General features: G+C 37.3%; 1 protein-coding gene across 2 annotated transcripts; it reads right to left on the bottom strand.

The window, feature by feature from the left end:
• Positions 1-452: 452 nt before the first annotated feature.
• On the bottom strand, positions 453-12,594 carry taf4 (TATA-box binding protein associated factor 4). Of its 2 annotated transcripts, XM_014473660.2 has the most exons (16): positions 12,502-12,594; positions 11,446-12,184; positions 10,642-10,796; positions 8,921-9,040; positions 8,015-8,161; positions 7,806-7,928; positions 7,606-7,695; positions 5,861-6,088; positions 5,601-5,727; positions 5,138-5,255; positions 3,107-3,276; positions 2,881-3,011; positions 2,641-2,766; positions 2,121-2,177; positions 1,909-2,025; positions 453-1,833 (listed from the first exon to the last, which is right to left on the bottom strand). In XM_014473660.2, the coding sequence occupies exons 2-16, from the start codon at positions 12,128-12,130 to the stop codon at positions 1,666-1,668; spliced, it is 2,562 nt and encodes an 853-aa protein (XP_014329146.2). In that variant the 5' UTR covers positions 12,131-12,184; positions 12,502-12,594; the 3' UTR covers positions 453-1,665. The 2 variants fall into 2 exon arrangements, with proteins under 2 accessions (XP_014329146.2, XP_023192608.1); XM_023336840.1 differs by having other exon boundaries at positions 11,446-12,594.
• Positions 12,595-12,597: the final 3 nt, after the last annotated feature.

Here is a 12,597-nt window from a genome sequence, read left to right as displayed (position 1 = left end):
CAATATTCACCTGCTTTTCCACTAATTTGGATGTAAATACCTCATTTCAAAACGGCATAATGTGTTTAAGTATAGATCCTTTTTTCCAAATGAGCTTTAACCAAAAAGAAATAAGACACAACTTGACTTTGTAATGCATAAGAAAATAGTGGCCATACTACTGCTCTGTAAAGAACATTACACAAATGAAGTGCATTTAAAGTCTGTAGTAAATCTGCTTCAGTAAAAATATATATATTTGAACTTCTGAACTCCCAACGCCTTATGGTCACCCAAGTGGCTGCATAAATTAAAATGGCAAATAAGAAAACTGAATTAATCCTAACTTATCCAGAATCTCTGAAAAAATATTGTTGGATAAATAAATCAACACTATCAAGTGGATATGGCTTTACTTTTAAGAAGGCAACTGAGCAGATGTCATTTCAACAATAAACAGCAGATGAGCCAAGTGGAGTTTAAGGTGCCCTCTACATTTATTGGCATCAATGATAAAAATCTGTACAAAGCATAAAAATAAATTCTGTTTTTATTGTAGCTCCACAATCTGAAAATTATATTTTAGAAAAATCCAATTTTGAAATTGTGAACTTGTATTCACAAGCAGAAAAAAAATCCAAATAATTTTGTTTTGGTGCCACATTTCCTGGTATCTCAACAGTTAATCCTAGCAGTAAATAGCTTCTTTTGCCAATAGGAAAGCAGAGTATTCTCTGATACCATCTCAGAATATCTGAGCATTCAAAATGAATGCTCAAATATAGCATTTATAGGAATATAGACCTTTACATGTCTGTAGAAGAATGATGCTTTAGTTTCGACTGAACCATTTTTCTGTTAATGCGGCCATGTGTTTTGATTCATCATTCTGTTGAAAGACCTGATGACCACTCATATCCAGCTTTCTAGCAGAAACTATTGGATTTTTATTTAACATCTCCTGGAATGTGAAAGATTTTGTGATACTGTGTGCAATAACAAGGTTCCCAGGACAAAAAGATTCAACCCACATCACAGATCCTCCAAACTTAAAAGTGGGCATGAGGAACTTATTTACAAAGCCTTCCATTTCTTCATGTGTGCCCCACCAGGAGTTTGTTGCTTAAAAGTTCAATATTTGACTGAAGAACACTGTTCAGTTAAAGTCCCAATATTTTAGCTTACTCCACAGATTCCAATTAGTGAATGTGAAACAAAAAAACTTTCCTGGCATGGCTCCTAAAAAAACAACAACAACAAAAAAAAAACAGTTAGCATGTAGATAATATCAAACTGCTGCTTTGGATACTTGACAACTCTAAGGTGCTTTTAATTTGCTGTTCTTCTCTAAGAGTGAGTTTAGAGGGTGTTTTTCTTTCTACCTAGACCTTCCTTCTCGTCATGACAAACTTAGGACAAAACTGAGATTATGCTGCAAATGTTTTTAAAGCTTTTCACAAATCTTGAGCATTGATGTTAATAAGTGTGAGGGAAACTGGTGTCATTACCTGTCTTTTAATTGCTGAAGATACCACACAAAAGGCCAGTGCTTGAGGAAGCTCTCCTCTGCTTTTCAGATTATTCTCTTCTTGCAGATATAATACTTAGAGCAGCAGATAAGGCAAAAGGCCATCAGATACGTTTCACTAATACCTCTGCGTGTCAATAGTCACTTCAGTGCAGCCTTTATTTGAGGAGACCTTTGTAGAGTAGCTGGGAGTGACTGGAGTCTCTGTCATTCTCCAGACATAAGAGCAGGTCCCGGAGGTTAACTCTGGTGATGCGCTGGCGCATAAACTGTCTGGAGCCCTGTCCACTGGAGCCTCCAGGCTGGGAGGATCCCAACCCTGAACCCTGCAGGTTGGTAGGAAGGAATCATTTAACTGTTCTGTCAACATCATTTTTGTCGAAAGGTTTAAAAATCCTTACCTCTGCACTCGCACTTAAAGGGGAGTCTGTTCTCCGTTTTTTCCTCGGGCCGATTGCTGCCAACGCTGTTAGGTTGGCTTCTCTCTGCCTGATCTGAGCCAACTCCAGCTGTTGCATCTGGAATACACACAACAGCAACATATGGATTAATCTCATTCATCATAATAATATAGAAAATAGTTGCATACTCCCTCTTCTCTGCATATAATTACCTCTTTGGCCTTCTGTTTCAGTCTGAGCTGTTCTGGGTCTTCTTGCCGTGACCTAGACTGCAGCAATGCAGAGGAGATTTTTAATATTTCAGGTTGAATCTGATCAGTTTATTAAATCCCTTGTTTTATTCATTCACTCATTCATAGTTAAAATATCTGCTAGCTAGTAGCAGAGAAACTAACATTAATGGTAAAGATCACACATTCACACTGTCTATGCAATTATAACAGAGTAATTCTTCCTGTCAGGTATTCTGTGTCCTTGTTAAAGTAATGATAGGCCATTCTAGGTCAACAAACCACCTAAGATCCATCTATACAGAGGAGGGCAGATCCACTTTTTTTAATACTTCAATACTTATTGAGCAGCAGCTTAAATAAATCCCTTCTTACATAAAGCTGTAAATGTATAACACCTACTTTTATTCATTTCCCAATCCCTAAAATGATTGAGATTACAATAAATAAATAAAAATCAAACTTCAAACTGTTGAACCACCATAAAATTGTCTGTTTCTACCTTGGCAGCCTTCAGCAGGATCTCTCTCTCTTGCTCCTCCTTCCTTTGCTTCTCCATCTGATCCAGCTGCTCAAAGAATTTGAGCTGAGCTCGCACGTCGCTGACCTGCTCACACCGCTCGTCCTCCTGACCATTTTTATCAAGTTAGATGTTTGAGAGACAGACAGAAATAAAGTTATGAAACCAGAATAAACTATAGTTCACAAAGCTAACTCTCGAGTGACTGAGACACATCCTTACCTTAAAATTTAAATTCTTCAGTTGTGCCACTTGTGAAGCGCTTTCCAACAGGTTCTGCAGTCGCTGTTGTGTAGCATGGGAAATGTAGTTGATCACATCTGTGCCCAATTCACTGACACCAAACTTCTTACCTGAAACAGAAGTGAGTTTGGAAGAATGAAGAATGAACGAGAGTTTACCTACAGTAAGAGCATAGTTTACTTTGTCTCAAAAGTAAACCACTGACCAATCTGTAGAACTATCCGGGTGAGAGAGGAGATGGAGAGGAAAGCCTCATCCTTACAAGACCGAGTCACGATGCCAACAAGTTCAGAGCTGCTGGCCATGATGCGGGCGTTCTCCTCGGATAAGTTGACCCCTGCCATGGAAGCCACGTCGTTGATATCATCATCATCTCTGCAGGAACGAAGTAGAAAAAGGAAGACACAAAACCCAACATAGGTTATTTTTATACTTTGATTTTTTTTTTAAGCAAAAAGTTATTTTAGAATGCTTTGCATAATTATTCATAGTCCAGATTAGCACATCAAAACCTCATCGCAAATGTATTTTACTTGTGTAAATACAAGTAAAATAAGTAAAAGTTTGTGTTGTATGTTATGGAACAACACAAACAGCACATAATTATGAAGAGGAAAACAAAAACCAGAACAGCTTCTTTCACACAGCTGTCACGCTTTTGAACGCCTCCTGACATAAAACATAAACTATAAGGACTGTACTCCCCTACCCTCTCATACAACAATAACACATGGACTATCCTCACACACACACACATCACGGACTGTTTTCTTCACACACACATACAACCTGTAAATTTTATCTGCCATTATTTATCTATAATCCATTCCCTAACATTCTTATATATTCTGTATAATCTGTGCATATAGCTCCCATATTTATATTTATACACAATATCTATATCTCTTGCTATAACCCCTCATGGTCCATACATACATAGTCTTGTACATCTGTAAATAAATATTATATCTTGTAGAGCACCTCTGGATAGATGCAAACTACATCTCGTTGCTTGTACTTGTGACAGTGCAATGACAATAAAGTTGAATTCTATTCTATTCTAAAAAAAAAAAAAAAGATGGACTTTCAATTTTTGTGTAAATGGAAATCTAAACGGTTAAGCAGTAGCGCTCCCAAACAAGAACCAGGTGGGCACACACAAATGACATTGCCCCAAAATGCAAATGGTCACATAGTGATGGAACTAACATCACCATTGCAATATTTACCAGTACTATCCCCATTCTAATACCATGCAGCCAGTGATGTCTTGATTCAAGTCCCAAATAACATGAAAATGCCATAATTTTTTTTTATTTTAGTCTTAAACAACTCATTTGACCATTATGGAATTTAATCAGAGTAATAATTTCCAATTAAGATATTACTTTAAAAGATGCTTAATGTACTGGAACAGCCAGCAAGAGATGGAAGAAAATTTTAAAAACATCGTAAAATAAGTTAGATTGTGGCCGGCGACCGTCTCCCTCATTAAAATCAAAAATTGGTTTACAATGCACCAGTGTCTGCATTTACAGTCTTAAAGAAAGTGTTTTAACATTTTGAAAGGAGTTCTGCTGAATAGCAGTCTACTTGTTGTTTGGGAGATGCCACCTGCAGCTTTTTTTCTTCCTTCCTTTTTTCAATTTAACACACACCTCTGATTGTGCTGGAAGAGAGCACAACTCCACATTCATTACCTCCTTTTCTGTCATCATATGATGCAGGAAAGAAAGCAGGTAAACACTGCCGACACAGCAAGCTTATTGGAGCAACGGGGGGAGGAAATATTGTCAAATGGGAGACGGTGCGCAGTAACGCAACTTGGTAAGGTTCCATCGTTCTGCACCAGTCATTTTTTCTTCATATCAGATTTTCTGCTTGGTGTAAGAGTAAAAAGGTTCAAGTCAAAGTGAAGTCAAGAATCTTTGGTAGGAAAGTTTAAGTAAAAAGTATTTTATGATATTCTAGAGTCAAGTCTAAAGTTATTAAATTTGTGACTCAAGGCTGAATCAATTCTAAATCACATGACTCAATTCTACACCTCACACCTACATTCTAATATGTCAAACGGGATTGCAAATACTAAAGTAAAAAAGAGCATCATAGTAAGATAAAGACACTAATTAAACAAGCAACAGTTTACCATCTGATCATTAACCTTCAAAGATGTGCAGTTAAAAAAGGTATTGTAAACAGATCTGGGATCATTTTTACATTTTTAAGAGCCACATACTTGAAAGTCCCCCCTCCTGCTTCCTTTAGCTTGTTCCTCTGAGCATCGACAAGGGATGCCTGGTTGAGTAGTTGAACTCCTCTGGTCCCTGGAGCCACATTTTGTTTCACCACAGAACCTAAAATGTATAAATTGGGACAGAAGTTCACTTTGTGGCGTCGCTTACTAAAACAGGATAAAACACAGCAGCTAGTAAAATGGTTTGAATAAATGAATTCCAAAATGTTTCCTGTATCCCACAATTGCACAAAGAAACCACAAGATGGCAGCGATACCACAATCTGAAAAAGTTTAGACTTTGCAGCAAGATGTATTTATTTTGTGAATATTTTATTAACCAAACTGTTCAAGATTAATACTACAACTCTGCCTTAATAGCAACAACTTTTAACAGTGCTATTAAAACCCAATCTTACAGAAATGTATCAAACATCTCCAGTGTGAAGCGCTGCTGAACTCGCACCTTGTGGAGTGTGTCTGACCATCTGTGGTTGACCCACAATGATGCGGCTGGGAGCTGCTCCTCTGATCGTTACCAACGGAGACTGAGCCAGGGTCACCTGTGGCCTCACCTGCTGCTGGGCCACAACCTGCACACAATTACACACAAAATATTCAATAAATGAATATACAATAACAAAAAGTGGATGTTACGTAGAATTTTTTTTTTTTTAAAAACATGCCAACTGCAACATTCAAAGCTCACAGAAGCAGCTTCATTACCAGTCCAGGTTTACTGTTGGCTTTCTGAGAGAGGGTGATGACTGTGGCCTTGGTCGTGGTAGAGCCTGTGGCCGCGCTGACTGCAGGCGAAAGAGAAGGACGCAGAACCACAGCGCCAAGGGCTGGAGAGGTTGCTGCAGCTGGCTGACTGCTTGGCTGGGGCAGCAAGCTTTGCTGGATGAAAGCCTCGGGATCTGGGGTCATTTGACGCAACGCCGGAAGACTTCTCTGTAGGCATTGAGAGGAAACAGAGAGCAAATGAAATCAATGGTTTTGGTATGAAACAATGACAGCTCATTAACATTCACCCAGATTGTGCATAATGCAATTTCACTTCTCTTTTCAAAGAAGCCAACTGCGTACCTGCTTCACAGACAGTCTCTCTTTCTAAATTATGTTAAAGGTACTTGTAGGAACATTAAGAAAATTAATTAACAAGCATTAGCATGTTTTTAAAATCTGCGATTCCTGTTCCATCATGTTGTATCATAGCAGAGACATCACACTGGACAATTGTCACATTTCAGTGAGACTTTAGCTAAGCTAAGCATCAACATAAGATACTTTCTTATTCAGTCCTGCTGATTATTGAGGGCATCTGCAAGTGTGCTTCAGAATCCATAGTGTGTTTGTGTATGTAGCATCCAAAGCCTAATGAGCACATGCTTCTATGCATTATCAATAATTTAACTGTGATGCTGCTTTTTTGCACTTTTGAAGATGACCTGCTTGTTATTAGTTGACCCATGAAGAACACACATACACACATATCTGATTTCATTATTTTTCATAAACTGAGAGAGTAAAAAACAAAACACAATAATAGCTAATATTGTGGATGGCAATGTGATCTTATTCTTGTTTATAGGAATAGGGCACTTTCAGTCTGAGTTCTCTAATTTGAGATCAAATGTTGAGACTGAATTTAAGAAAAATCCAAGCATTTTCCAAGAACTGTCATTGATGTTACACGTAAATGTTTATTTTCATTCTTTACTAACTGTAATCTTGACATATTTAGGAGGAATCAGTAGATTTCTGCATCAATAACTGATGCCAACACTCAAGTAAAGTGCCATTTTGTGTATAGAGTTAAACTTTACATTGAGTCTGTCACAAAAAATTGGGGATTAAATAATAATTCAAGTACAGATGGATGTCATAAAACCAACATATTAGTACAGGTTTGTCTTTTAAAGTTTAGAGGTTTATCAAATACAAATCTCAACAGTGTTAATTGCAAATAGACTCAACTTGTATACTCTGACAACTCCTCAAAATCCAATGCAACTACTCGCTTTGAAAAGTGTCCTACTTTGTAAATAGAATCCACCTGTGTATATTTCAAGTTCAGTATAAATGCAGCTATTTTGAGAAGACCTGAGAGGTTTGTTAGATAACATTAACTAAGTTGTGGTAAAGCACTGTTCGGTTATAAATGATAACTTTGAATATCTCATTGTGCACTTTTAAAATATTTTTTGAGTTGCAAAATTAGAACACAAACTCCAAATAAATTGGGATTCTAATTTCAGAAGAAAGTTGGTTCTACAAAATACTGACCTAAGACACCTGAATACAATCGCAGACTAATTGCAGTTCAAGGAGGATAAATATTTTAATGAATAGTTATTTATTCTCATATATTCTATGTTTATTGCTGGGTAAAATTTGGAAAAACACTGTTTTATTAGGCAACAGAACTTCCTGCATAAAAGTGTGTCAACCTTTTTTCAACACCTCACCTTAAGAAAAGGTACAAGGTATGGCTGAGGAGAAGAATTAAGCTCCTTGTACAACCTGCTGGTGAAATCCTCAGGCTCTATCTTTCCTTCCTGTTACAATAAAGAAAAAGATGGTTAAGGAATATGTGATAAACAGATAGTAGAAAAGTTTGTTGTTCTGTAAAAATCACAGAACAACAAACTGTGCCAGAGAGAAGTACCAGCAAATTCCTAACAAGCTCCTTGACAGTGGCTGTAGTCTCAGATGACTGTTTTCCATTGGATGCTAACTTGATGAGTGTAGACAGAAAGTTTCCACACTTTTTCACATTCTCCAGTGTTTCCTAAAAAAAAAAAAAAAAGAAAGAAAATTTGAAATAAAACCAGAGTTCACAAAATAGACAAACAAAACTTTTCACTTCTTTCTTACAGCTGTGATGGTTGTTGGAGTGACGGGCACCCCAGTGACCCCGAGGGGCCCCACCCTCTGAGTTACTGCTGCCGTTGCCTGCACTGTGGTTGGCGTTCCAAGAGCTTGTCCCGTGGAAGTGGCATTTCCTCCAAGTATGATGGTATTCTGCACAAGAGATTACTTTTACAGGAAATGAAAAAAATTACAGTTCCTCACTCATCTTTTCAGTGCGAGTATGAAACAAGCACCCAGGAAACTAGTCATTAAAGATGTCAAACAAAAAGGCACTTTACATGGCAACCTCTCTATTCATAGAGAGTGCAAACTAGCACTCACGCTGAAGTTAAGATAAAAATAAAATAATGTCACTCTTAAACAAATAAAAGTAAACAACTCAAACATCCTTGTAAAACTCTTTTTTGTAGATGAATAAACAAAACACAAAAAAGTAGATTACAATATAGCTTTTATTTCTCTGGTTTGGTTTACCTATGTTTACCTAGGTAAACATAGGTTTACCTAGGTAAGTACCTACTTACCTAGGTAAGTAAAAGGAAAAAAAAAAAAAACAACTGGTGACTAATTCCCTCAGTGTCTTGGATGATCATTATTTTTAGTCAATATTATTAGCCATCCAGACAAGCTAATGCTTCTTGAGGAATTACTGAGTTGTCTGCATGACTTATTGGAACAAAGAACACACACATAGAAGATCACATTTATGCAACATCCTCAGGCTCAGTGAAACATTGGATATTGTCAGTACCCCTGAAAATATTAGATTTTTTTTGGAATTGTAACAAGATGTTTATGAATGGTACATTGACAAACTATTTTTATTATTAGAACTAGGTCAATTTGACACCTTGTATTAACTGTAACTACTACAATTAAATATCTCAGAATGCAGACTGACTGAGGTACCTGCAGAACAGGAGGTCTCTGGAGGGTGGTTGTGGTTGCTACTGTGGTTTGAACTGGGGAACCCTGTTTGATGATGGTCGTCGGGGTTACGGAGCGAGCCAGCAGAGGACCTCCTGGAGTCTGCAGAAGACAGAAAGAGACACGTTTCCATTAGTTACAAATAGTAATGCATTAAAATGATTAATTTTATCTGTGTTATAAAATATTTTAGTTGGAGTGTTTTAAAGTTATTTAAACAAGAATAATGTACTATATTTCTAAGACAGATAAGTGCAGTTGCATCCAGCTTGCAATGCAACTTTAAAATAAAAAGCTTGGATGCCATTTCAAACCCCATTTTTATTTTAAATAAAACAATATTTGACAGAATAAAACATTTTTAATGTATGAAAACTTTGAAATTGAGAACACTGGAAAACATTAATGGTTATAGTTATATGATATAACTAACTGTTGTCTTCACATATGTGCATGTTCTGTTCTTTCCACACGATCAAATATGCTGACCTCTGTCTTGATTACTGAAAATTGATAAGCTGGATCTCTGTTCGCTTTAGTCAAAAGACACAATGTCCACATTCTCCATAAAAAAGGTAGCCTTTTTGTCCCAAGACTAGAATAATCTTCTATTTCACAGCAGTCCGTTCGGAATGTATTACACCTTCGAGAAGAGATCTGTTTTTGTGAAATCTTTTTGTTTTAGTGTGCCTGTAATGTATTTTTAAGCTTGTTCACAGAACTTGGAAAAAAGTCACATTGATAAAGTTGATTGACTGATTAAAGTACTTTATCCTGTATCTTCTGAAGGTTCACAAATGGACTGTGATCAATAACAGTTGTTTAAAAGGGTTGTTTCTAAGTCCATGTAGAAGAAACATTGTAACAGTATGATTACTTAAAAGTTTAACAATCACAATGGCAGGTTTTAGTCTTAATACTGGTGTTCAGGCAGTGCTGTGGGTGTTTTAGAATATTATATTTATATATTATGATCTGCTACTAAAACATTCCACTAAGTCTGTGTACACTTAATACATTGCATTAATCTTTTTGGTATGTACCTAGAATCAACTGCAAATCAACAAAACTAATATTTTGAAAAACACAATGAAAATTCAAAAATTTTGACATTTGATAGGTTGTATACTTTCAGCTTAACTTCTGTGTGGACATTTTAAAATCAGTGCAACGTATTCTACATTTAAATATTAACATTTGAAAATGACCCATTTAGAACACTGAATCTTTTCCAGAATAGTGGAAGAAAACACTTTGTATTGCTATCAAGCAATGTTTTATTGTCAAATGACATTTTTTTTCTTCCATTATAGTCTACATGCAACACAAACTTATTTATCCAAATGAGTATTGTTGAAAATCAATTAAATTAATATCTATTCTTTAAAAAAATCCATTTGTGTAAGATTTTACACAAAATCTGTTTTAAAGTTTGGGAAAATCTTCAAAAAGACTTCTATATTTCTCCATAATAATAATAATAATAATAATAATAATAATAATAATAATAATAATAATAATAAAACTTAAGTGTATAAGTTTTCTTAATTTTTGTCAAATGTGATTCCTTCTAAAGTGAAATAGGCCACTGTCTTTATTGGCAGATATCCAGAAATGTACATTTCTTTTGTGTTTTACTGCAACACACATACAAGTCATATGTTCCCCGTGTGCGTGCGCTCATGCTTCTGGCACACGAATACCTGAAGAGACGTGACCTGGACAGGTGGAGTGCTGGGGGGGGCTGCAGGTCGTGGCGTCGTTGCGCTTTGTGACTGTGCCTGAGCCTGCATCTGAGCCAAAGTCTGCTGGTGAATCATCAGCAGCTGCCCACTCTCACTGCGAACCAACACCATGCCTGAAAGGTTCAAATATTAAAAACAAACCAAAAAAATATATATAAATCAAAGTCACAACCATGACAGAGGATAATAATCAACATAAATGACCCATCAATAGTGATTTCTAATACATAAAAACATGAATTTATCAATGAACTGATCTGAGGGTAATTTTTTTTTTTTTGAAAAACACATAATAGGCAAAACAATGATGAGAAATCAGACAGTGAGTGAAATCTGAAGATTTTCACATTAGTTATTTTCAGAATGAGTAAGGACTTTAAGAATAAAGTCAGGTGAGGGGGGCACACAATATCTTAGAGGTTACTTGAAAAGGAAACTAAAAGTACCAGTAAAAAAATAAGATACTTATGAGATATTCAGTAAATAGCTATTATTAAGGAACATAATGTAACTGTAGCAGACAAGCAAATATATGAGAATTAACAACGTAGCTAAGTGCTGCTTTGACAGGCCACACCAGTAATGAACTTAATCTACTTTGAAATTAGAACCTTCACCACTTGTGTCCGCTCTGTACCTCAGCTAGAATCAATAGCAGTTTCACCTTCGCTTAATACAAAATTTCATAAGAATTTCCTCATCCATGCAGGAAATGAAATCCCATTTGTTGAACAGTAAACAGAAAGCTCTTAAACATCGTACCTGCAGGGATTTGGATGTTTTGGATACTTGTAGCGTTTTGTTGAGGCTGAGTGAGTCGAGGAGCCAACACCTGTGGAGCAATGCTCCGTATTCCTCCTGGCGGAGCGGCACTGATCGTTGACGATAATGTAGTCCTCAAGTTTTGCAGAACAGTCGGATTCCTCATGGTCGCAGACAAAACACCCGAAGGCAGGACCTGAGCACCGGCTTGAGTTATATTTTTAGTGGGTTCAGTTTTGCAGGAAACACTACCGCTCCCTGATGACAAGACTGTATTTGGGCTTTCTGTACTTTGAGTCTCGTTAGCAGAAGTTTGCATAGGTGGCCTTACAAGCGCCACTGTGGGAACAGTTTTCTCAGCAGGCTGAGACGAACTCCCAGATGAGGTCGAAGTATTTTGTGCACTCGGATTAGTTCGAATAATAAAACCAGGAGAGGCAGAAGCGGGTCCATTCACAACAGCTGTCTGTGAGCTGTCTGACTGCCCGCTTCCGGGGATGTGACAGTTCATCACCGCGCCGTTTCCATCCAAAGCTGGAGCACCAGTCGCTTGTTGTTTGTCACCCCCAGCTGTTGCACCTGATGCTCCCGTAACTGCTCCGCTTGTTGTCAGTGAACCGAAGTGACTCTTCGCGGCAGTCGGGATTGTTTCAGCCGCCGATGTGATCCCAGCTGTCCCGTCCATGCTCTGACCGTGGGACCCCCGAACAATTACTGACACCTTCAGCAACTCCTACCGCTACCGCGGCGGAAACATAAGGCAGCAAGGGAAGTGTCGAGTAACTATCCAATTCGCATTAGTTTCAGTTAAGTGATAAGTCAAATGAAGTTGGCCACAGTTAAGTTAAACAACCTGACTAAAACTAGCTATTGTCGGCATATCAGGGAGTACAGATATCTTACCTGCTTTATATAGTCAAAATTTCATTTACTACCCTCAACATTGAAACTACCGACTACAGATAAACTACAAAAATGATTTGTTGCCAATTGAAACCCAGAGGTCAAGTTAGCGCAAATTGCTTTTCTTAACAGGGTATTAAAGGCTCTCACTACCTCACTTACTACTTTTTCGTCCACCGCTCTGTTGGAGAAAACATCAGCCAACAAATCGGACCCCGCCGCCATCTTTGCCTACCAACGCTAGTTCTT

The sequence above is a fragment of the Xiphophorus maculatus genome, chromosome 1, assembly GCF_002775205.1.
Source record: "Xiphophorus maculatus strain JP 163 A chromosome 1, X_maculatus-5.0-male, whole genome shotgun sequence".
Classification (NCBI taxonomy): Eukaryota; Metazoa; Chordata; class Actinopteri; order Cyprinodontiformes; family Poeciliidae; genus Xiphophorus; species Xiphophorus maculatus.
This window is presented reverse-complemented; position numbering and strand designations above follow the sequence as displayed.